This window comes from Gavia stellata, chromosome 20 (genome assembly GCF_030936135.1).
Source record: "Gavia stellata isolate bGavSte3 chromosome 20, bGavSte3.hap2, whole genome shotgun sequence".
NCBI lineage: Eukaryota > Metazoa > Chordata > Aves > Gaviiformes > Gaviidae > Gavia > Gavia stellata.
Window position 1 is genome coordinate 517,737 of NC_082613.1, and position 24,839 is coordinate 542,575.

Sequence of the window (24,839 nt, forward strand, 5' to 3'; positions counted from 1 at the left end):
CCCAAGGGACAATGCTCCAAGGTGCCCAAAGCCTCTCTGGCGTGGGCACAGGGCTCAGCCGCGCAGGGTCAGGAGTGAGGGAACCCGAAGACCTCCCGGCACAGACACTGGCAGAGGCTGTAGACAATGCAGAGGAGGAGGGTGGAGGGCACGAGGCTGACCAGGACGATGCCCAGGCTGTGGTGCTCGATGAGCAGGAGGTAGATGCCGAAGGGCAGGGAGCTGAAGTAGAGGAGGCAGAGGACACCCAGGATGAAGCGGGGAACGGCTCGCCACCCCCAGGAGCGGCACTTCTGCCCGGGGCCGTGGCAGGGCAGCGTGCCCAGGCTGGCAGGGCGGTACAGCCGCACCACCTCCAGCCCTCCCAGGCCCTCCGGTGGGGCCACGTCCTCTGGCACCTCCAGGATGGTGACCACCAGGCAGTCCGGGCCGGGAGCAGGCTCCAGCACGCTGGGGCAGAGGAGGACCTCAGGGGACCGGGAAGGACCCCGCTTCTTGGCCCGGTCACGGCCTGTCAGCAGTGCCAGTGCCTCACCGTCGTCCTGCAGCTGCTGCACATCCCCACCGGGCACCGGGCTGTGCCGGCGGCAGAAGGGGCAGCGGAGCTGCCGGGGCGACGTGTCCCCCAGCGCCACCATCTTGTGCAGGCACTTGGCACAGAGGCGGTGGCCACAACGGAGCAGCTTGGGTCTGCGGGCACGGGCATCGTAGCGGCTGTAGCAGATCTTGCACTCCAGCTCGGGGGCCACGAGCGCTGGCGGCTGAGGCCCCCGCTCGCCGTCCTGCTGGGCCATGCTTCCAGAAGGCTGGCTGGGGGCTGTCCAGGCTGGGTGGGGCGGCGGGGGGAGAGGGAAGCCACTGTGAGAGAGAGCTCGGGGGGCAGGTTCCTGGGCCCTGCTGCATCCCATGGGCAGGGTCCTGGCCAGCCCTTGGGGCTCCATGGCAGAGCGGGGCCGGGGAAGCGGGGCGCCGGCAGCAGCCCCCCTCCCAGGGCCGGCACAGCCTGGCTCCAACCACCGGCTGGTGCCGCCAGCGCCGGGACTCACCCCCGTCCTGGCCTCCGTGTCTGGGTGGGAGGGAGAGAGCTTTCCCAGGGGCCGGGGCCGGCTGCAGGGGGGGGGCCCGGCCCCGGGTGCAGCTTCTCCCTCCCCATGCGCGCAGGTCCGCGGGGCCCCGGGGCAGGGCCGGCTCGGGACACCGGGCTCCGCTGGCTGCGGGGACCCCCCTGCCCTGCAGCCCCCCGCCCACAGCCCCGGGCAGCGGGGCGGGCAGGCTCCCAGCCCGCGCCCCCCCGTACCTGCGGTCCGCGCCGGGGCTCCTGGGTGGGACGCGGCCGTGGGTCGGTTCCCGGCCCCGCGGCCCCGGCTGCCGGCCTGTCCGCGGAGGCAGGCAGGGTGCCGGGCAGGGTGCCGGCGGCGGCGTGCGCCCCATGGAGAGGCGTGGGGCGCGCTGCCCGCCACGCTGCGGAGGCAGCCCCGGCGCGGGGGCCGCCAGCATCCTCCGCGGCGTTGGCCTGGCAACGCGGCGCGGGAGGCGGATGCTCGGCCGGCCGGGGCCGGTGGCGTGCGGGGCCCCGCTCGGGCGGGATCAGGCCCCCCCCGCGCCCAGGGCACAGCCCCGGGCCCCCGCTGCGCCCTGGGCGCGGGTGGGTGCGGGTGGTCGGTGCGGCTCCCTGCAGCCCCGCAGCCCCTTCGCTCCCGGGCAGCCCCGAGAACGCTCCTTCCCTGGCCGGGGGGGGGGGGGGGGCTGCAGGCGGCTGCAGAACGGGGTCCCGAGGGCTTCCGCAGCACGGGCAGACCCTCTGCCCTTCCCGGGCCCGGGAACGGGCGGCTCCCGCTCGACTCCAGGGAGAGAAGCGGCTTCAGGCACGAGGTGTCCGGCGGGGAGGGCTCTGCACGCCCGTCCCGGGGCCCAGCGTGTCGCCCGCAGGACGGGGAGTCCCGCGGTGCAGAGAAACGCTCGGTGCCGCCAGCGCGTGCCCCGCCACCTTGCCCCACTCCTGCGACCTAGGGAGCCAGGGCTGGGGGCTCCTGGGGGCTCCGGCATTTGCCAGGGCCAGGCTGGGCACGCCAAGCCCTTGACACAGCCCTCTCCATGGCTGGGTCTCCCCAGCCCGTCCCAAATCCCCCCCGCCCCGGCTGCAGGCCCTGCAGGGGTGTTTCCAGCAGCCCCGAGGGGCAGCAGCCGTGAGAGACCCACCGCCGCTGCCCAGGGCTGACAGCGAGGTTGGCAGCACTGATTCCTACCCAGCACAGGCAGGACAAACCTCCCTCCTGCTGCGCTGCCGGCCAGGAGAGCAGCAGCAACCACCCACCACCGGCAGCAGCACTTGTGGGGGTGTCAGTGGGGACCCTACGCAGCGACAGCTGACCCAGGGACACACCTGAGCCCAGGCGCTGCCAGGGGTTTCCAGCCCCTCGTCAGTGACAGGGTCACACCTTGCTGCTCTCAGCCCCCTCAGGGCACAGGACAGGATGTCTAGGTAATTTAAGAGGAAAATTACACTTTTTTTTCCTCCACGCAGGGCTCTACCCGGTTCACTCAGCTCTGCGAACTGCCCAGGTAATTACTGTCCACACCCTGACGAGCGCAGTGCTGGGCTGCAGCTCTGGCCCGTGCCAGAGCAGCCACTTGGGCTGGAGCTGCCCAGGGCAGCGTTAGCGGGGGGCCCTTTAGTTCAAACTGTCAAGGTTTGGCAGTCTGAAAGGATTTAGTCCAGGTGACCAGGCAACGTCCAGCTCCCAGTGTGACCGCTGACCTTGTCCCCCCAGTCCTGCTCATACCCTTCACCGTTCCCAGCTGCATCGCCGGGCTGCCCGCACCACCACAGCCCGTCGCACAGCCCTTGCTGGCCTGCCCTCGGTCACCTGCCCTCGGCTTCACCCTTGGTACGGCTCCGCTGGGCAGCGAGCAGCCCCGAGCACTGCAGGATGGCCACCACCGACTGTTTCGGTGGGAAGTGTCACGTCCTGTCTGGGCATTGGGCTGATGGGGTTGCCCCGTGGCAGCCAGCCTTGCTGCCTCGAGGGTCGGGCGGCTCAGTCCTTGCAAGCAGAACCTGCTCCTTGTCCCGGCCATGCACCCCCAGCCCCTCCACCCTGACTGGACCCTCCTCCAGCTGTCGCTTCGTCCCTGCGCTCCTCCAGAGCCAGAGCCCACCAACCTCCGCAGCTGGGGCTCAGCTCTCTGCAATTAAATATGTAACAAGGTAATGGGCCATCACCCGAGCAAGCAAAACAAAGGACTCGGTGAGGACTGACCAAGGAGTAGGTTTGCTGACCCTTCCTAGCACCAGTGTGCACGTCTCTGGTCACCTGCACTTCGGAAGCAGCCTGTCTTGGCTCAAAATAATGAATAAAAGGAAAAAAAGGCTTTACAAACGGCTGCTTTCACTGCCGGAGTTCCCAACTGTCCCAAGTGTCATTAAAGGAGGTCAATGATCTCCTCCCTTCTGTTGTTGAAAGCATCCCTGGAGAGCTGCAGAGATACTGGGAGCAGGCTGAGCAGGCAGCACGTGGGGCTGGGCTGTTCCTGCCCACCGCAGAGCAGCAACGGCACTGCCACAGCACCGGTGCTGCTGGCTGCTAAGCGCCATGTGCACAACACGGACCCAGGATTCATGGCACTTCCTCATCTCCTGGCTTTTAACTAATAAACCTTGCGACCTGTTTGATCTGTGCTGAGAAATGCAGCCCCACAAGGCTGCAGGATTACAGACTTCCAAGCAGTGCTAACCCACGCCAGAGCCATTTTCCTTTGGAAGAGCAAAACCCAGTTGGGAGGACAGGCTTCCACAGTGCCTGCAGCCCATCCAGAGGCAGCGGGGGCTCTAGAGGTAAAGCCGGGAAATCCCCAAACCCCCGAAAAGCTGGGTCAGAGAACTACCACTCCTTTTAACCCCCAGAGCCGCCCTCACCTCATTAGGCCGCAAGAAAGTGGTAGTAGTAAACGATTCTTCAATCCAACAGCCAGGGACTGGATGAGATCGATGGCTGGAAGCTGAAGCAAGAGCAGTCCAGCCAGGGAAGGTCTGCACTTCGGGAGCGTGGTGCATCAACCCCCAGGCTGCTCCATCCAGGAAATCTCCCCACTCACCGTGGACATTCCCCCCCCAGGCCAGTGTTAGGGACTGCCCACAGGAAAGCCCAGCCGAGCTGTCTCAGCACCGCACCAGTCGCTGCTCCACACCGATGAGGCTGCGCCTGCAACACGGCTCAGCCTGGGCCTCCCCGATGGGGGCGCGAAGGGCTACCACAGCGCCGAGAGCCCCGGAGCAGAGACCTCGTGAGGAGAGGCTGAGAAGCTGGGCAGCTCTGCCCTGAAGAGGCTGAGGGCGATTACAGCTGCCTGCACTTCTTGGAGGGCCATTACAGGGAAAAGAAAGCCAAACTCTTCACAATAGCAGCAGACAATGAACCAAGAGGGTGGTGGTCAAGTTGCTGTAGAGGGTTCACGTTGTTGTTAGGAAAACAAATTCACTGTGAGGGCACTGCAGCATGGAATGGGTCAGATGCCAGATTGTTCTGAAAAAAACCCCCCAACATTCTTCTACCTTTCAGCCAGAGTGAGACAGAGGCGAGGGCAGGGGGTGACCACAGAGAAGGAAAGGCAAGGACACGGGGCAGAGCTGTATGCTGGTTTTTAATGTTCCTAAGAACTAGGAAACAGAAATCAAAAATAGACTTTGCTCTTCTTGATAAAAGTAATAAAATGGTTAGCGGTGTTAAATTAATCCTTACAAAACAAAACCCAAGGAGGTTAAATAAAGCCCGGAGGCTCCGCATAAAAACCACAACGACTACAAAACAGCTGCAAAGACGTCTTTACACACCAAAGAAACTCCTCTCCTCCGCTCCTCCCCTTTACGGTACACAGCGTCAGCGAACACGGGACTCACACATGTGGGAAAGAAACACGGATGCGATGGGAGCAGCCCTGCGAGGAGCACGGGCGCCACGGACAGAACTATTTACACTATGGACATGGAGCTGTGCTGGTGCCAGTCCGGCCGCAGGAGCCCCCGGGCTCTGCCCGCCCTTCTCCTGTTGGCGCCGGGCTGCGGCCAGCTGCCGGGACCCCTCCAGCCACGGCGCTAGGTGCCGAGCACTCGCGCTTGCCATCCGTCCCTCCATCTGTCCCGCCGTCCTTCCGCCCGTGCGTGCGACCCAGCTCTGGCTGCCCCCTCCCTCGGCGCTCCGGCGTCGGAGGGGCTGCCTGCTCCTCCTCCCGTGCCACGCTGGGTTCCCTTGCCCTCCGGCGAGGGCTGCAGCTGAGCCCCCTCTCCCGGCCGGCAGCCGGGTGCTCCCCAGCGCTCCTGGGCGGGGGCGGTGTGCAGTTCGCAGAGGAAAGCAGGTGCCGTGGAGCTGCTGCGCAAGAGTCCCCTGGGCCGGTGCTATGAAGCCAGCAGTCTCTCCACTGCCCCGGCAAGCCTCCTTGGGGACGCCGGCACCTCCCCTGCTGCCTCGCACCTCTGCACCTTAATTAGGGTTAGTCTCCCGACTGCTGCTTTGCTCTCGGCCCAGCTCCCGCTCTTTGTCTGCTGTGGAGGAGGAGGAGGAGGATGACGAGGAGGAGGAGGATGAGGAGCTGAGGGTCCGGCCTGAATGCTTGTAGGCTGCAACAAGCTCCTGCAGCCGCTCCGGCGTGGGCTCCCACTTGGCAAAGCCCGCACTGTTCTGCAGGAAGAGGACGGCTGTGTTGTGCACGGCCTTGTAGTACATCTCCTCTCTGCAAGGGAAGGCAACAGGCACTCAGCACGTCCCCTGGCCCACCCGCCCAGAAGTCGCACAACTGCCACCCAGATCCACCTCCTAGCACCTGCCATTCCTCTTCCTGCATGTCATGTTTAGGACACGTATTCATCTCTGTCCTTTTCTCTCATTATTCTGAGGAAAAAAGCAGGCAGAATGCAGTGTTGGGCATTTCTTTGTAAAGGTGGAGGCTCGCAAACTTTCAGAGGAGCAGCACTGATGCTGCACACCCACGTAGCTCTCTACCAGCATGTGCACCGGGACATCGCTGTACCTGCAGGAGACTCATCACGGTAAGGCTTCAGTCGTAACCAGGTACAGAGTACTTAGTGTTTAAGCACTTGTTGCTTAGCTTCAACTTGCTGCTTAAACAGCAGACCAACGGCCGGCTTGCTCTGCTGAGGACCAAGGTCCTACCTGCCCCTTGCCTCTGCTTCCCCCCGAGGGACACCGAATTGCTGCGGCATTTGGCAGCCCAGGAAACGCTGCTCAGCTGGCTCACCAGACCAGAGGGCTGGCAGAGGAGCACAGATGATCATCACAGCACCACATGTACAACCTCTTCAGACTGGATGCGTACCCAAGGAATACACCACTCACAAGCTTTTTGTTAGTGAAATACCTCAGTAGTCGTTAAACGAATGTGAAATTCACAATGCTCTGTATGCCTATCTTAAAAATCCGGCGTGATTATGCACTGCGTTTTTCCTTGCCTGCTCCCTGCTTCCCACTGATTTCAACCTGGGATAGGGTATTTCTGTCATACGGCTTCAGAAACGCATTCCCAGAAGGACCTGAGAAAAAAGGCCTACTTTTTGCAGACGTGCTGAGACCCGCTGCGGTATTCGTGATCAAAGGCTGGAAGGATGAGCTGGTGCCGCTTGAACTTGCTCTGCTCCATGCGGGTCAGGGCTGGTGTAGGAGGGTCCCGCCACTCGGGGATGAAGACGATAAAGGAGAGAGGCTCACTGGAGTTCTCCAGCAGTTTCTAGTTCAACAAGAAAACGAACAATCTCAGCGGTGGCTGAGCAATGACATGTCTAATGAGTTCTACTGAAAGGAAACATTCCTGCTTCTAGAGCGGTGCTGCAGCAGTCACCGTCCTTTGCATTCTGCATTACAGCCCTGCTGTGAGGGTGCAGGAGCAGTGGGGAGAAGAGGACTGACTGCACAGCTCCACTCAAGACAACTCCACAGGTGAGCGAACATACCTCAAAGTGAGAGACCATGGCATCCATCAGCTCCTCACAGAACGGAGGATTTGCCTCAAAAGAGCCACTTATAGGGAAGAAATCCAGGCACGGGCTGGAGGAAAAAGGCAAAGATCCGTATCAGAGAGGCTAAAATTCTAATTTTCACACCTTAAAAAGCATCCGTTTCCTCAGAAAAGGCAGTCATACTCTCAGAAAGCCTGAACTCCCAGCAGCACAGGGCCTGTCACTTCTAACAGCAGGACTGGTCACTGGGCACACACTCCACCTGCAGTCACTGAAGGTGGCTGCTGATTCAAGCTGACTGCTCGAGGGCCCAAGTCTCCCATTCTTCAGAACAAGGGCAAGCGCTGGCAGACCTACAAACTGCGTTATTTCAGGGACCAGAGCCCTAACTAGACGAACGGCACACTCCTGATGGTTTCACAGCCAGTCTGTGTCCACTCACTGCCTTTAGGCAGGCCTGAAGTACACATCCTTCTGAGCAGACATCACACAACCAGCTACCGCCCTGAACGCACAGACACGTCAGCCTGTCTTGAGTCATCGCACATGCACGCACCCACAAAGAAACACAGCAAGGGCACCGGAACGTAAGACTCACCCCCTGGATCCAAAATACCCGTCTGTATCCAAGAAGGCCGAACAGTACTGTTTAAAATAGCAATTCAGGGGCGAGGCAAAGCATTCAAAACTCACTCCAAAGAGCTTATGGAGGGCTTCGAAGACGTGCACAGGAAGTGCCCCCTGCAGACCAGTTCCTTCGTACAGACCCACACCGAACATCATCTGAGGAGAGCAAACCCTGGTGAGCCATGCCTGCACTCGCTGTTCCTGCTGCTCCCTTCACTGACCACGGACCCAGGGCCACACGTCCATGCACCCACTCCTCTAGGTATGCAGGGCCCCCTCGTCCTTTCTCAAATTCGTGTAGGTCCCCTGCATGTACCCAAGAATGCTCTTTAGATATTTCATCCAACTCAACCCCCACAAACTGTCAATTTTCACATATATCCCCCATGAACCTTCAGCTGGCCCTCAGAGTCAAGAACTACTGAAGGTTTCTTTCATAAAAATTTATCTTTACCACCCCTGAGGTCTCCTGTCAAGATCACAATTGCTCCCCAGACTGCAGTCCTATCTCAAAACAATGGGAGCAGACAATGGACCCAGTTTAAGCCCTATTTCGCATCAAGCTCTTAGAGCTGTGGACCTCCTCCAGAGCAAAGACAAGTTCAGTTCCCCACTAAGGCTTTCTGATGTGCAACAACTGTGATGAGACAGTACCTGATACCGACGGAGAAGGCACCAAACCCTGGGCAGAAACTTTTCAAAGCCAGAGTCGTCAATGCAACTGTACCGATAGAGAAGCCACTGGAAGAGAAAGCCCAGACATTACACACAAGCAGAATCAACAAAGCTAAGACAGTACACAAACATACCATGACAGGGAGAGGGACACTGATGAACAAGAGGAGCAGGTGGGGCTCTGCATGGAGGCTTGTCAGCACATCTGCTTTTACCGTGTGAGTGAACCACAAGCTCTTTACTAGCATGAATGAACGTACCACATCAGCAAGCGTCTCTCAGCAAGGGCTGCCTTGCTGCGAGTATGACCATTCTTGCAGCACAGTACATATCCCAAGCATACACGCAACACCTTGTAAGTATTCCCAGCAGAAGCCTGACCCTGACTAAGGTGAAAGTAGCTGTCCTCATTTCTGCTACTATTAGGGCAGTGTCTGACAGCCTCCGTCAGGTCAGCGCTCCACCCCTCTGCACAGTCCCTCCTCTTGGAGGACAAGGAGAAATGAAACCTCTCACCAAAGAGCAGTTTGTGACAAGTCACGCAGGACTGGCAGTCAGCCCTTACCAGCTTGCTGAAGTAGTTGCGGCTCACTTTCACCATCTCCCCCTTGTACCGTACACATGCCACATTGTTTTCCATGTGCATTTCCACACTGGGGAGTGGTGGGGAGGGGATGGCCAGTCTCACTGGGTAACAGTATACGAGCCTGTCCTGGAGTTCAGGAGCTTCTATCTCAGCTATGGAGAATAAAGAGAAAGGCAGCTCGTTAGAACCCAAGGACGTCTGGGACAGACCTTCCTTCCACCTCAAAACAGGCAGCAATAGGAAAAGGGCTGAAGAGCAGACTGGCCAGCCCAAAAACACCGTGGTGGTCCTTCATAGATCTTGTAGGCAGCAACCTAGGTTCAGAGCTGATTCCCCAAATTAGTTCCAACACCCGCTGCCAGAGCATAGAGAGAAGCCATTTCACAGTACTTTTCCATCTCTAACACGGCAGACCTGTAGACTGTGCACACCCATTCCAGCATCGTGAGGCATGGTCCAGATGAGTAGTAAAACACTTTCCTTGTCATTACTGTTATTTCAGTTTGCCCCAAACTCATCCAAAGCGCAGTAAATATTCCCAGGCTGTCAAGTGCAGGAGGCAAAGGAATCTTCCTGCCACCTTGTGGTTACCCATCGCAGACAGCAGCTTAGCCTCGGCTTCAGCAGGAAAAGAAAGAGCTCATGGGAAAGATCAGTCAGAAGGAATCCCGATTCAATCAGGTGGGAAAACAAGCAGCTAAAACAAGCAGCAAAAGGCAGACACTGGGATCCGAAGGGAGTCTGAGGAGAGCTAGGACCCAGAAAGGAGAAGGACTACAGAACAGTGGTGATGAAAGAAGCAGGGACCATGGAAGAAGGAAAACATGACAAGAGGCAGAAGTACAGACATAAACTAGGAAGAAAGAACAGAGAAAAGATCAAGGAACATGAATCCTCTGCTGGGAAAGGAAGAAGGGTGCACAGTGACGTGCTGGGAGGCAGAGGAGTGCAGAAGGTGCTCAGAACTCAAGAAACGTGGCAGAGGAAAATATAGAGGAGAGAGCGCTCAGCATTAGGAAGGGGAGTGTCAGTTGTCCCCAGGAATTCATGAAGAAGCAGAGCGAAAAAGCATGGTCCAGGGAAATGAACTAATGCCCTGTTCAGCGCAGCTCCTAACAAGCTACTTAATCCTGACAAATCATAAATTTAGCATATTTGATATTACAGCCAGTAACAGTACCTGATGGAAGACACCTTGCCACTGCACAGGCATTGTATGACCCTGTCAGCTAAGATCTACGCTGGACTGGCTATTTCTGACTATTAAATTCAACCCCATGGACTCAGAGCAGCCCTCCCAACAGATAATGCTATTTGAATGGGGACAGGCCAGAGTGCATTGCCTTTATGTTGCAGTGCTGTAGCCTTATAACTTTTCGGAACTGACTGCATACCAGATATATTGTTCTCTTTGAGGATGGCAAGATGCTTCTCCCGGATCCGCTTGACGTATTCAAGGGATATGTAGTAAATCTTACTGCAGATGCCTTCAACGGAGTCCTTTGCTGCAGCAGACACATGGGGCCCACATTGTTTGCGTAAGTGCTCCAGGCGGTCCTGCAGAACCAAAGAACCAGAGTCCCTTACACAACTCACTGGGCTCCCCAGAGGTACGCAGAGTCTCCATGCTGCTGTCACTCCCATTTCACAAAGCAAAGGAAAGCAATCGCAGCCTTCTCCAGGAGGATCTTTATCTGGCCCCAAACATGCCCACCATCCTTGCCCAGGCTCCCTGTGCTCAGCTGCACGAGCAGAGGGATACTGACCATGTAGTCCTCCTTAGAGGCAGAATGGTCCCGTCGTAGCCAGCTGAAGGTGTCCTCCACGTTCCACTTCACCACCTTCCTGCTGTCTGGTGAAGCACTCCTGCACAAAACAGAGACGCAAAATTTAACCCACAGCTGCACGGCAATATATTCCATCCCACCCACAAACGCCTTCTGTCAGCGGGGGAACACAGCTGCTGACACTTCCTCGGGGCCCTACCCTGTCACTCCCCTCCAGGCCTCCGGAAAGTGCTTGCAGACATTTGTATGACTAGGGACTGCCATGCTCTCTCCAAAACACAGTGTAGCTGTCTGCTGTCCTCTCTGCAACAGGAGAGGCAGATAAAGCATTTATCTATCATGGAAATAGCCCATTTTGATCTTGCCTCTCATTTGCAAATGCAGCCACTGCTAGGAGCTTGTGACTCTGAGAAAACTATCCTGTTAACAAGCTTTTTATTTTCCCCCAAGGCTATCTTCCTCAATTCTGTCCTATGGCAGAACTTGTCAGAAAAATCACACATGGCGTAATAAAATACCACTCTAAGCTTGTTGTCAGAAAAATCATACGTGGCGTAATAAAATACCACTCTAAGCTTGTTGTCAGAAAAATCATACATGGCGTAATAAAATACCACTCTAAGCTTGTTGCTCTTTAATAGCAGTGAGTGCCCAAACATTCTTGTTTTTTCCTCAGGGATAAATGACAGAAGGCATTCCATGTACAGTATTTCACAGATTCTCACTTGTCTCTGCATACATTCAGCTTCCCAACATTAGATTTTACTGTAACATTACTATCAAAAGATGCCTCCAGCACGATTGCTTTTTTTCTGTACGTTCCTAATCTTGCTTTTCCTCAGCAAGACGACGACCAGCACTGAATAAGGTGGGATGCAGCAGCCCCTTCTAAAAGTCCCTATAACCTTTTTCTCTTTTCTGAACATGACAGTACTGTAAGAGGAACTCCCACCTGGATTCAATCAGCCGTTTCGCAGCCTCGGCATACTTGAAGAGCAGTCTCTTGGCTTCCTCACGGAACTTGATTCTGGATAACCTGAGGTAAGTATATATTCACATGCATCAGTTCCACAGCTGCCACGAAGGCATGGAGGCCAGGTCCAGCTCCCAAGCTTTACATCACCAGCACCCCAACACTTAATCAGCAAAAGTAAAACACAAAAGCACAGAACCACACCAGCTAAATCACTGGACCAGACCAATACAAAAACATCCCAGCAAGGTGCCCTGTCTTTGAACAGTACCTGATGGGAATGTCATTCATGATCTCTCTGAACATGGAAGGAGACACTACTGGCTCGCAGTCACTCGGTAAAAGAGGATCTGTCCCTTTATCAACTACCTTCCTCTCCAACATCCAGCGATTAAAGGACTCCCTTGGGGGATCAATCCCTGGAGAAGCACAGAAAAAGAGTCTAATCAATATGATAAAGAGGTGTCCAGAAGCTCTGGTAAGGATCATCACATTGGAGTTCTGCCTAATGAGTTCACCAACCAACAACATCACAGAGAGTACAACAATCACAAAAAGAGATCACAAGGACAAGACAGACATAAACCAGAAGAAAGAACGCCACAGTACTGCAGGATTAAGAAGACAAACAAGGGGACCCCAACAGAAACTTACCTTCCCGCTGCTGGCAGAGCTCACGATAATGTTGCCGCAGCTTGAGAATGAGCTGGGATCGAAGTAGCTCCACCTCAGGGTGTGGAGAAAGCACTTCAGATGGTGTTCTTTGCTTAATCACTGCATTTGTCTGAATATCCAGGTCCCAATATACTCTATGGCAGAAGCAAATGTCATCAGGATGGCCAGATCATTGGCTAATTATCAAATATTACTTCTAAAGATGCTTCCTTGGGCTGTTTCACCAGCCAGGAAATTGAACTATCAAGATTCCTTGCAAAGATACAGGGAGGTGTTACGTCCCTCAGGTTCTTCTTCAAAGATGTCTGGAAAACCAGGTGTCTCTAATCTACCACCGAGAAAAGAACAGAAGACAAATGGAGACAACTCACTCAGTTGGTCGTAAAAGAGCTGCCTGCTGTTTATCTTCAGGTGAAACACACCATGCCTTCAAAACAGAGGTTCCTGGAATACTGGGAGAGCTGGGGACTGGCTGAGCAGCTGGGTTCCCTGGGACGTCCGCCTGGGCGTGTAAAAGATGAATTACTGCCCCACAGAGACAGGAAAAGGGGAAGCAGCCCAGTACACCTAACAATCCTGCACCAGTACACCACTCTGGATACCCCCTTGAATTGCTACAGCCCATTTTGCCTGCTGTTGGCATAACTTAACGTGGACATGGAAGCTACCATGTTTCTCAGCCATAATGTGTTACCTCCCAACTCCCATACTCCACCTCAGAGTGTAAGAGAAAATGGCAACTTGGCAGGACCCGAATCTGCTTCCACTTTTGTACTTTCTGAGTGTCAGCTGTCACAGCTTGACTTGTACTAGGGTGGCCTGACCTTGCACAGTTCAAAAAAACCAGATCCAAGCTCCAGACCCCCTAGGTTTCAGTTTGAACAACAGCCTTAAGCCTGTTTGTTTCACAGCACCAGACCCACCTTGGGCTTCTTCACACTGTTGCCACTCGGTGGAACCTCCTCAGAGAATCTCCTCTTCCTTTGCTTGCCCTCCACAGAGGTATCTATCATCCCACCTTCCAGTGGCATCGGAGCCGCATTCAATCCCAGAGGGTCTGACTGTGAGCGTCCAAACAACAACAGCACACGTTAGTTCATCAGTTGCCACTTCAGAGTCCTAAACAAAGGCAATAAGCCCTCTTAATTTCCCATCTCACTGCCCCAGGCTCCCACATGGATGGAAATAAGGACACCGATACTCACACCTGCAGAAAGCTAAAAAAAAAAATCTCTTCGAGACCTGTGTCCATACGCTTTAAGACTTAGATGAGAAAAATGCAACACAACTCCCCCAGGTTGAGTGTTGAGCAGTGCACTACCACCTGGAACAGCACTACCTGAGTGTGCACCTGAAGGAGGAACGTTTCATCAGAACCAAGCCAGATGCTGGACTCAGCAAGGAGTTCTGAAGGTAGAGAAGACCCTCCCACACATGCAATCTGAAGTCCACAAGACCACAGCACCTGCCCCTGTGGAACATCCCAGTATTGGCACAGCCCCGCAAGATGAGTGCTTACTTACAATGACATCATGCTGTCCCAGAACAGGCATTTCCCACAGAGACTGGTTAGTGAAGCGATTGAAGTAGTAAGGGCGATTCTCACGCTTGCTCCAGCACTTCTCCCAGCCAGCCTGCACCAGCTCATCTGAGAAGACAGTGAGAGAGTCAGGAGAGGAGCAGTCCTGAATAACAGCCCTGCCCTTCAGGTCCCCATTACTGTCACAGCACGCTCTGAAATATGCATCATTCCTAACCTCCCTTAACCTTCTGTCCCCTGCAGAACTCCATGCTGGGCCTTCCCAAAAGCAGAGTCAGTACCTGGCAGATCCTGTACCAGTCGCATAGGTTTGGGGGAGCTGGGCTGGTTTTGGTTGGAGGTGCCAGGTGAGTGACTCATGAGAGATGCTTCCTCCGCAGGGCTTCCGTGATTCTCATTGGCCATTTCTCAGCAACTGCACTAGTAAAAATACACAGAAAATCCGCGTTACAGCAGGAAACATCCCAGATCCACTTGACCCACTCAGCTGTAGCACGGCAAGTTCATTCTGACAATAAAACAGGGTTTGAACCAGTACACACAAAACAGCACCTAAGTCTTGAAAAATAGCTGTTATCCTAGACACAACTAGGTATGAAGAATGCTGAGCTTTAAATGGTGTCAACGAGGGAGTTCTTAAGGCCAGCATTCAAAATACTCACTTTTCAGCTAGATCTCTCCTAAGAGCGCAGCGCCTGGTCCCATACATCAGGACTGAGAGCATAAAAAATAAAATACACTCCTCTGTGAACACATACCACCTTCTGCCATGCTAATACTACTAGCCGTATCTGATCTGTTATCCTAGAGACAGTTTAAATCAACATTTACACACACATAACTGCACATAATTTAAACAAAAGGCTTTTATTAAAAAACTTCTGCTATATGAAATAGCACTAGTGCTTCACTAATAACAACTTTTGTGGTTCAGAGAACCGCAGGCTAGGAGTCAGGAACTCCTGTATTATTTTCCTCAGTATGTCCCAGGCCCAGACTAGCTGTAAGGCCTCAGCCACGCTGTTTTAGCCTTTGGTACTTTTTCATCTTCATAACAACAGTTATGCAAAAAAAGGTCTGTTGAAACAATAAAGCTCATCTTAATCATAATTTAATGCTGCCAGCTGGAGAGAAACAGCCAAGCTTTTCCTCTCTTCGTCACCATTCTTCCCCCTGGGGAAGCTTCTGAAACAGCACTGCTTACTGCTCCTCTCTGGCAGCCCTAAATACAGTGGCAATGAACTAGGGAGAAACAAGGCATTTTAAATAATTACCATTTACCTCAGTTACTTAACTCTATTCAGGCCTTTGAGACACCCTACACAACACCAAAGTTAGGGCTGCAGTAGCACAATCTTGTATACAGAAGTGTGTTTTTGAACTGACCACCATAGCAGCCCCAGCAGTAGGCTCCCTTGTATATCATCTCTTAAATAAAAACTCTGTTTTGGTTTTAACGCTGTTATTTTGGATTTATTCACCCTTGCTCCCCTTCCTATCCATAAAAACTGTGCTGGCTATTTCAGAAGAGCAGAATGATAGGAGCTGACAACAATCAAGAATTAGCAGGCACTAGCTAAGTTGTCTATAGTACCGGTTGTGGGATCAGTGTGATGCAGGCCAAGGCTGAGGAACACTTGACCCTTCCAGCATCTCGGAAGATGTTTCCATTCTTCCAGCAAGGGTAAGCAAGGAAAGGCATGGGACACTGCAGAAACCTAGAGTTTCGGTCTCTGCTCAGAACCAAGCAGATAACAGTAACCAAGCCCACAGGCGAAAGCATCTGCTACAGAGCGTACCAATGCAATCATGGGCATTTAATTGCCTCAGCAGGTGAGTGTTGTGCAATATTTCTTTACTCACACTTCCTCCTGAACTCCAACCCCACCGTGCCCTCTACAGTCACTTCACTTCAGCTAGCTGCCAGAAAGGTGGCAAGGTTAGCCCAGCCATCTTGAAGAGACATGGCAGGAGCTCAGACTCGCGTCAGGGCCGTCAGTGCAAAGAAGCACGCTGGAGCCGAAGGGGCCCTAGGGCTGCAAGGCACATGCCTCATCAGGCAGTACTGCACATGCAGTAACTTTTGAAGGATGTGTTCAGCCCCTCCTCCTTAAACTAAAAACATATTTGCACATGCAGTTGCTGATGTGTCCTGCACATTACACAGACAACATGTTATAATGAACTGGTATGTACTGATGGGACCAGACCTCCCAAAGTGAGCCACGGCTGTATTTCAAGAAGTTACAGATAGTGCTGGGTATAAAGATCTTCCTAGACTGGATAGCACACACCAGCTGCAGCAACTCGCCAGTGTTTTTCACCACTGACCACTCAAAACAGCTGTCAAATAGGGTTCACTGTTTTTGCCTTCTCCCGTTTGTGGAGAAAATAGAATGGTGGAAGCAGACAAGAAGCTTTGTCACTTGATCAGTGTTGATGAGTATTAAATCCAAGTACCTGGGTCTGGGAAAAGGAAAAAAGCAAACTAACAGGAATCCTGACAGAAGGAACTCTGCTTTTATGTAACTAGTATTGGGACTTAAGACAGTGAAAGGGATCCAGAGTAAGCATTTTATGGTGATTACGGTATTGTTTTTATACACCATGGCAATGCATACAGTACTTCACAGACACAGTAGAACGCTGTCCCTGCCCAGAGAGCTTACAACCTAGGAGCAGCAGCACAACCAGAGAGACCACAGCAAGGTGGAAGAAGACACAAAGTAAAGAAGTACAGCAAACAGGATCATTATTTGTTTCCATTTCACCGAGGTAGGATTTTACACAAGACAACAGCAAATGCAGACAAAGGAGAGCAGCGACAGCCCCCTGGCACACAGCAAGGTTCTCCCTCATCCCAGAACCACAGCTGCTTCAGTAGGCTGGAAGCCAGACCACTGCCTCCTTCCATCAGTACTTCTCCCCTTCCTGAGAGCCAGCCCTTGCGCCTAGCTAGGCAGGACAGGAGCTGAGCAGAACACAGAGCTCCCGAGGCGGCACGCACACGTGTGGCGAGCACGCTGGGCACCAAGGCACCGTGTCTGCCGAGGGAAAACATGCTGCTGGGCAGCGCGGAGGCAGGTCCCGGGGCTGCCCTCCCGGAGGCGGTGAAGGGACGGAGCTCCTCGGCGCGGCGGGCCGGGACCGGCGGGCAACCACAGGCGCCGGTGCCCAGCGAGTGCGGAGCGGAGGCGGCGGCGGCGACAACTCTGCAGGCTGGACGGGAGGAGTCCGGGGGCACGGTCTAAGCGGGGCAGAGGCCGGGCGGCCCCGCGCCCGGGCAGGCGAGTACTTACAGTGGCGGGCTGCCTGGCGGGACGCGTGGCCGTCGCTCCGTGCTCGCCGCTGGCGCGCCGGGGCCGCATCCTCATAGCCGGGCGTCCCGCGCCTGGCCCGCGGGGGCCGCTGCGGAGACAGGAGGCCGTTACGGCGCGCCGCGGGGGAGGAGCCACCGGAACGCGCGCAGGCGCGGCGGCAGCGGCGGGAGCGCGGCGCCCAGCGCAGCCGGGGCGGGAGCAGCAGCGGCGGCGGCCGCGCTCTAAGATGGCGGCCGCGGGCCTGGGCAGCCTCCCCTCTGCCGCCCGCCCGTCACCACCCGCCCCCCTCTCCTTCCGGGCAGGCCCCGGTCGCGCGGGAGCACCGCTTACCTGGGCGTGAGGTCGGGGGCTGTAGGCACCGGGCACCGCTGCGTCTCCCGCCACCGCCCCACCTCCGCCTCGCCCGCCCCACCGCCACCATCTTGCGCCGGGACCGCGGGCCGCCGGTGCGCAGGCGCGGGGCCGCCCCGCCCTCGGCACTGCGCAGGCGCTGCCGCCCGGCCCCGGCCCGGCGCATGCGCGCTCCCCCCGCGCCCCGGCCCGGCGGCAGAGCGCCTGCGCGGCCCCCGGCCCGCGCTTTGGCGGGCGGGCGGGCGCATGCGCGGGGGGCGGGCGGCGGCACCGCCTGCCCCGGCGCCATCTTTGGTGTGGCGCGGCGGCGGCCCGCCCCGTTGTGGGCACGGCCGCGCCGCCGTCGCTATTTCGGGCCGCGCAGCCTGTCATTGTGGCCGCTGCGGGGCGGCCCTGCCCGCCCGCCGCGGGCGGTTCCTGTCACAGGCAGGGAGAGGCCGCAAGCGGTCGCCACCACAGGGCCTTTGAAGGGCGGCGGCGCCGGGGCGGAGCGGGCGGCCGGGCCCGAGGGCGGCGACAGCGCATTGATGTGCCGGCGCGGGCGGCCGCCGGCGGCAGCGGCCCAGCTGGGTGCCCGCAGCGGGGCTTCCGCCGCCCGGCGGGGCCCAGCGGCTGCTCCCTGCCACCGCCTCAGCCCGCGGGCCGGCCCCTGGCAGCTGGCTGCCCCGAACGCCGTTCGTGCCCGTGCGCCTGCTGACGGGAATCCCTGTGTCCAGGAGCATATTTACACGTTTCTGCCTACACACCCGCTTGTGTAGTTGTTAATTTGGCCCGCAAGGTCGGGTTTCAGAAAGGCTGCGGTGGTGCGCTCGCCTCGGCTGCCGTGGCCGGTGTCGGGTGGTGGCGGTGTGCGATGGGGTGGTTGTGCGGGTGTGCGCCCAGCTGAGTGCCTGCCCCGCGCCTGGTGTGTCGCTTTGCGGGTGCAGCTGGACGCTGGCATCAAGACAGGCGACCATGCTACTCCACTGGCCCTTGAGATCGCTCCCTTGCCCTGAGACCAGTAGCTGCTGCTGCAGGAGCTGCAACATGGCTGCCTTCACGTGTGGCCTGTTGGGGTGCGTGCCCAGCCGTGCTGCCCGGCGTGGCTGGAGCTCCCACAGGCCCACCTCGCTGGTTCCTCTGTGCCCGCTGGTTGCGTCCTCCCGGAGCCCCGGGGCTGCATTCTCGTGGGGACAGATATACCTCTGCCACCTGTGGCACAGAAGCTCAGACCGCGCCAGAGAGTGTGGTACTCGCAGCATGACAGGAGCAGTCTGCGTTCAGCGCAGTGTGTGCTGGAGGATGATGTGGGGTGGGGAAGGGGGACACGGCAGTTACTGGGTCCTGCCTCCTGCCAGGCTGGGCCAGTTTCTGGAGGGGGCTGCAGGAACCTCCATCGTCCCCTCGCAGGCTGTGGCACTGCCTGCCCAGCACCATCCTCTGCGAGTGGAGCCCCGGGGCACACCCACCCAGCAGAACAGCTGTTCTGCACGCAGGGGCTCAGCCGCCCCTCTCCTGCCACCGGCCCACCGGCTCGGCTTGCTGGGCAGACGATGGCCAGCGCTGGCTCACAGCCCCCGTGGAGATGGGCAGGGGGCAGCTGTGGGGCCCTTTCCTGCCCTTTGCCTCTGGAGCGTCCCCACTGCCCAGCTTTCCAAGGGGCTCTCCGTCTTCCTGGGCAGCAGCCTGACCTGCTTGCTCTCCCAGAAGTCTTGCCCTCTGCTCTGAGAGCACCGGGGTCAGTTTAATGAGTTAATGCTGGCAAAGCAGTTCTGGAGGGATAAGTGCTGTGTAAGCACTAAGTCTCCCAAGTCTCCCTGCGTTGGGCACACGAGCCCAGCACAGCCCGGCTCTGCTGCCCTGCAGCACAGATAATCCCCTGGAGTGCAAAGTGCTGGCTCAGACCAACCCCTTGTTGCACGGCCTGGGGGAGAGAGGGGACTCTGCGGAGGGACAGCGTGAAGCCTTGATCCTGGAGTGAGGAGGCTCAAGCGGCTGAAGGGGTGGTGAGGGCAGGGGCAGCCCTTTGGCTGTGCCCCTGCAGCTGACTCAGGCAGGGCCCTTGGGGGCCTGGGGAGGAAGCCCTGGCCTGAGGAGCTGCCCATCCTCTCCATGACAGGTGCTTGCAGGGGCGGGATGGAGCAGGACAGCAGCGTGGCTGCTGCTGGGGCCATTTTGGCAGCACCCTTCATGGTGCTACAAGCCCTGGTGCCTGCCAGGCTGCCGGCAACAAGCTGGGCAAATCCAGGCAGAGGCACATCCTGCAGACACTGAGCTGCCCGGTTCATGCCAGGGGCCTGGGCAGCGGCTGTCAGAGCAGCGCTGAGGATCCGGCAGCCTCGGCATCTTCTCCTCCTGGGGCTGACATCACAGATGGGCACAAACCAGCCTCCATCGGCACCCCCAGCCTGGGGCCACAGGGCCTGTGTTGGGCTCTGTCCCTGGCACAGACCCCACTGGGCAGGGCTGGAGCTGGCTGAGGGCGGCTGAGGGAGCTTGGCATGGGTGGAGGCTTCGTAATGCAGACTTGGCGCGGGGAGGGGGTTGCTGCCCCAACATGACGAACCCCTCGGGCCCCATTTGCATGTGTGCCCCGCGCAGGGCTTAGCGCTGCTGGGGAGGCCCAGGGACGTGGTGCGTGGCTGCATGTGTGGGACACAGGGAGCTGTGTTTGCGGTGGGGGAGGAAGGCTGTGCTCTCAACCCAGAGCCTGGGTGTCTGAGCAACCCGCTGTCTTTCTGCCTGCGCTGGCAGGCAGCCGGGGCTGAGCGTGCGGGAGACCTGCATCCTCCCCGTCCCGCTGTCTCCTCCCAGCTGTGGGCTTGCAAGGAGTGGCAGCTGGTGGGATATATAAACACAGGGGAACCTCAGCCAGCTCAAAAGAAACTCCTGGAGCTACTGGTGTTCTCCCTCCCTCCCTTCATGTGATTCAGCTTCCCCACACCAGGGGAGCCGAGGACAAGCCTCACTGTAAGTACCCGAACTGAGCTGACATTGTGTAGGTCAATTGTGTAGGTTGCACAGGCTCAGGGAAGGATGGCGGCCCTGGGCAGGAGGGTCTCCTGTCCTCTCCCTTGCAGAGAAATGGGGGAAAATGCTGTGGGGGGAGACCTGGACCGTTCCCACAGTCTTGCAGGGAGCGCTGCCTGTTGCTGCTGGATGGACAGGCTCCAGCTCCCATCTCAGCCCGGCACCTGGAGTGTGTGGGGTGTGTGGGCAGGGAACACACCTCCGGGGGTGGGCAGCCAGGGCTGCCCCGCAGGGCTGGGAGGGCTGTGGGGCAGCCCCAAAGGAGAGGGCTCCCTTCTCTGTGGGGTGCTGGGATTCCCTGCTGCAGCAGCACATGCTGGGCTCGTGCCTCACCATGCAGTTTTGGGAGCTGGGTGCGTTCAGGGCAGGGTGGCACACTGCTGGTGCCAGCAGGAGCCAACTGGAGCGAGTATTCCCAGGGGACATGAGACCCTGTGGGCCTCGCAGGGTCCCTGCTGAGGGCGTGTGCACAGCACCCTAGGGTGGGGGCTGTGCCACTCATGGGCTGCTTGTCCATGGGGATTCAGGCAACGGGGACCTGGGCAGAACTGGGGGGGTTTGGGGGGGAGCAGCAGAGCGTGGGGTGTTCCTCGGGGCCATCCCCTGCCCTGGGGCTGCAAGCAGGTTGGGCAGCAGCCACCTCCTTCCCAGGATGGCTGGGTGTCCCCCATGTGCCCCACTGGGCCAGCCCATGCTGACCCTGCTCTCTGCCTCCAGGTGAGAGATGGCTGCCGGCAGCTGCCGCCTCCTCCTCCTCCTGCCCTGGCTGGTCACGAGCTCACACAGCCCACCCGGCTGCAAGATCCGGATTACCTCCAAGGGGCTGGATCTGGGTAAGGGGCTGGATGGGACTTTGCTCCTGGGGCCTTGGTAAGAGGCAGGTTGGGACGCTGCTCCTGGGGTCTGCACCTGGGTAAGGTTATGCCTGCACTGCCTGCAGATAGGGCGGCTGGAGGGGAGCTGGGGGACTGGCTGGGGGGTGATGCTGCCAGGAGGGCGGCACAGTCTGGCTGTGGCCAGCCCAGGCCTGCTTTGCTTTGCAGTGGAGCAGGAGGGGCTGCGCTTTGTGGAGCAGGAGCTGCAGAACATCACGGTGTCGGACCTGCACGGGAAGGAGGGGCAGTTCCACTACAACATCAGCCAGTGAGTGCTGCCTGCTCCCCAAGCACGCAGCTCCCTGCATCCATCTGTCCATCCAACCATCTCTGTCCCCTCCTCTGCAGGGTCAAGGTGATGGACCTGCAGCTGGCATTTTCCGACCTGCACTTCCAGCCTCAGCAGCACCTCGTCTTCAACATCAACAATGCCTCCATCAGCCTGCGCTTCCGGAGGCAGCTGCTCTACTGGTTCTTGTGAGCTACCTCCCCCTCCTGCTCCCCCAGGCACCAGCCTACCCCACAGCTGGGCCGGCCACAGCCGCTACTTGGCCGTGCCTGCTGGGTGAAATGGGTGCCTTGCTGCCCTGCAGCTGGTAGGAGCTGTGTGCTCCTCTCAACTGCTCTCCTTGCTTCCAGCTACGACATTGGGTCCGTCAATGCCTCTGCGGATGGCGTCCACATCCACACAGTGCTGCGGCTGGCCAAGGATGAGGCTGGGCGCCTGAAGATCTCTAACATCACCTGCAATGCCTCCATTGCCAGAATGCATGCAGGCTTCTCTGGCACACTCAGGTACACCCAACCCCACTGCAGCAGCCCTATCCCTCTGCTGGGCCAGTTCCGCCTGTGCCTGGCTCCCCAGCCCCCCTTTCTGAACCCTCGGGACTTCCCCAGCCCAGGCTATGTACTCACACGGGGATGGAGGGGCAGGGCTGGGGCTGCAGGGTAAGTCAGGCAGCTGCAGAGCTGCTGTTCTGTCCTGCAGGAAGGTCTACGAGTTCCTGAGCACCTTCATAATCACAGGGATGCGCTTCCTCCTCAGTCAGCAGGTATGACTAAGTGGAGACAGGCAACGGAGCCCGGGAGAGCCAGGCCTTGCCCTGCCCTGCAGCAGGAGAAAGGTCCAGGTCCTCATCCACACCTGGAGCGATTCCGCTCTTAGCCCAGTCCCTTGCTTTTCAGATCTGCCCATCCCTGGAGCACGCCAGCCTGGTGCTGCTGAACTCCGTGCTGGACACTGTGCCAGGTGAGTGTTGCCCTGGGGGAAGGGACCAGACTGCAGAGCAGGGCATCGGGCTGCCGGGCGGCCCACAGGCTTGGCCACAACAGCACATCTGCCCTGGCAGTGAGGAACTATGTGGATGAGCACATCGGGATCGACTACTCCCTCCTGCGGGATCCGGCTGTCTCCACGGACACCCTCGACCTAGACTTCAAGGTGAACACTGGATCCTGCCCTGCTGACCCTCCCACAGTCCCTGTGGGAGCGGCTGTGCCAGCCTGCATGCTGGGCACTGCGGAGCAAGCAAGGTGGGCTGTGCTACGGCTGCAGAAACGTCTCCTTGTTCTTGGTCCAGGGCATGTTCTTCCCCCGTGCAAGAGAGAACCAGGAACTGGAGAACCGTGCAGTGGAGCCGGTGATCAAGGAGACTGAGCGCATGGTCTACGTCGCCTTCTCCGAGTACTTCTTTGACTCGGCCATGCACGCATACTTCCAGGCAGGGGTGCTGGCCATAGAGCTCCAGGGAGAGAAGGTAAGCAGTGCCGGGTCACCCAGCTATGCACAGGCAGCTCTCTGTGGGCAGGGGCCTGCTGCCAGGCAGGAGGGAGGGCTGGGCTCTGCCCGCAGAGCAGAGGAGGTGCCATCCAGGGAGCAGCTCTGCTGGGACCAACAGCAACTCCTCGTTTACCCTCCAGTGGTTTGTCCTCCCTGCAGGTGCCCAAGGACCTGGAGGTTTTGCTGAGAGCCACCTTCTTCGGGACCATCTTCATGCTGGTGAGAGGAACACCCGGCCAGGGTGGGAGGCACAGGGGACCCCTGGGGCAGAGCACAGCCCTGCCCAGCTCTGTGCCTCCGGCTCACTTGCCCTCCCCAGAGCCCCACGGTGGACGCTCCCCTGCGGCTGGTGCTGCAGGTGTCAGCTCCCCCCCGCTGCATCATCAAACCCTCGGGCACCTCTGTCTCCGTCTCCGCCTTCCTCAACATCTCGCTGGTGCTCCCAGGCCGCCCTGCCGTCCAGCTCTCCAGCATGGCCATGGTGAGTGGGGGGCTGGCTGGGAGGGATGCGCATGGCCAGGGCTCCCTGTGCAGCCACCCCAGCGCACAGGGGAAGAGCATTTCCCCCCCGACATGGGAAGGCTCTGGTGTCCCAAAGCAGGACAGCTGGGCCTGTGGAGCAAGAGGAGCAGCCAGCCCGGCCAGCTGCCAGCTTGCAATGGGCACAGCAGGGCTGCGATTCAGCCTTCTCTCTCCCTAGGAAACAAAGCTGAGTGCCAAGGTGTTTCTGCAAGGGAAGGCACTGCGCATGCAGCTGGACCTGCGACGGTACGGCCCGTGCTGGGGTCCTGCAGAGGTTGCGGGGAAGGTCCTCTCCACACCCCGCTCACGGCTGCTTTCTCCCCTGCAGGTTTCGCATCTACTCCAAGCAGTCCGCGCTGGAGTCACTAGCGGTGAGCGGACCTGTGCCAGCCCGGGGGGTCCGGCCTCCATTGCCAGCCCCCAGACACAGCATGGGGCAACTCAGGGAGGGGCTGTGCATCGCAGGACACTCCTTCTAGCCCACCCAGTGTTAAGTGCAGGCATGCCCTGCCCAGGCAGGCAGGTCTGCTGCTGCTGCTGCTCGCAGGCTCACCCACACTCCTCTCTCCCCAGCTGTTCTCACTGCAGGCCCCACTGAAGACCTTGCTGCAGCTGACGATCATGCCCATCATTAACGGTAGGCACCACCACTGCCCACACACAGCCAGGCTTGGGGCAGGGGCACGGTGGGACTCGGCTTCACTGCATCTCTCTCTCTCCCTGCAGAGAGGACTAAAAAGGGGGTGCAGATCCCACTGCCGGAAGGCATGGACTTTACCAAGGAGGTGGTCACCAACCATGCGGTATGCGGCAGGATGGGGACAGCCCAGGCCCCCGCAGCAGGCGCGGGGACCATGTCCTGCTGGGGCAGGGTACTGTCACACCCAGCCTTGCGCTAATCCTCTTCCCCTTCGCAGGGATTCCTCACCGTGGGAGCTGATCTCCACTTCTCCAAGGGGCTGCGGGAAGTGATTGAGAAATACCGCCCAGCCCCTACCGTCCCCACCTACCCCAGCTCAAGGCCTGCAGAGCCCAGCGTGGACCCCCGCCAGCTCTAGCTCTTCTCCCCGCTCACTCCTTCACCCTGGACTGAGGGCAGATCCCGGGCTGGACCCGTAGACTGTAGGTAGGAAGCAGCTTCCTTGGTACCAC

General features: G+C 58.2%; 3 protein-coding genes across 3 annotated transcripts; 1 reads left to right on the forward strand and 2 right to left on the reverse strand.

The window, feature by feature from the left end:
* Positions 1–68: 68 nt before the first annotated feature.
* Positions 69–794, reverse strand: LOC132318789 (E3 ubiquitin-protein ligase RNF182-like). Its single transcript, XM_059827383.1, has one exon. It carries the CDS (start codon positions 792–794, stop codon positions 69–71), a length of 726 nt encoding a protein of 241 aa, XP_059683366.1.
* A 3,849-nt stretch (positions 795–4,643) lies between these two features.
* On the reverse strand, positions 4,644–17,148 carry PCIF1 (phosphorylated CTD interacting factor 1). The gene is made up of 16 exons (XM_059827121.1): positions 17,130–17,148; positions 14,112–14,250; positions 13,814–13,938; positions 13,214–13,351; positions 12,662–12,792; positions 12,270–12,424; positions 11,887–12,034; positions 11,595–11,678; positions 10,622–10,721; positions 10,250–10,412; positions 8,835–9,007; positions 8,249–8,335; positions 7,566–7,750; positions 6,962–7,055; positions 6,563–6,738; positions 4,644–5,727 (listed from the first exon to the last, which is right to left on the reverse strand). Exons 2-16 carry the CDS (start codon positions 14,233–14,235, stop codon positions 5,478–5,480), a joined length of 2,133 nt encoding a protein of 710 aa, XP_059683104.1. The 5' UTR covers positions 14,236–14,250; positions 17,130–17,148; the 3' UTR covers positions 4,644–5,477.
* Positions 17,149–21,234: 4,086 nt separating this feature from the next.
* PLTP (phospholipid transfer protein) lies at positions 21,235–24,807 on the forward strand. Its single transcript, XM_059827265.1, has 15 exons — positions 21,235–21,343; positions 21,554–21,653; positions 21,734–21,862; positions 22,025–22,180; positions 22,374–22,437; positions 22,571–22,634; positions 22,735–22,826; positions 22,966–23,142; positions 23,325–23,384; positions 23,485–23,646; positions 23,866–23,933; positions 24,016–24,058; positions 24,261–24,324; positions 24,414–24,490; positions 24,605–24,807. The coding sequence occupies exons 1-15, from the start codon at positions 21,235–21,237 to the stop codon at positions 24,743–24,745; spliced, it is 1,506 nt and encodes a 501-aa protein (XP_059683248.1). The 3' UTR covers positions 24,746–24,807.
* The last annotated feature ends 32 nt before the right edge of the window (positions 24,808–24,839 follow it).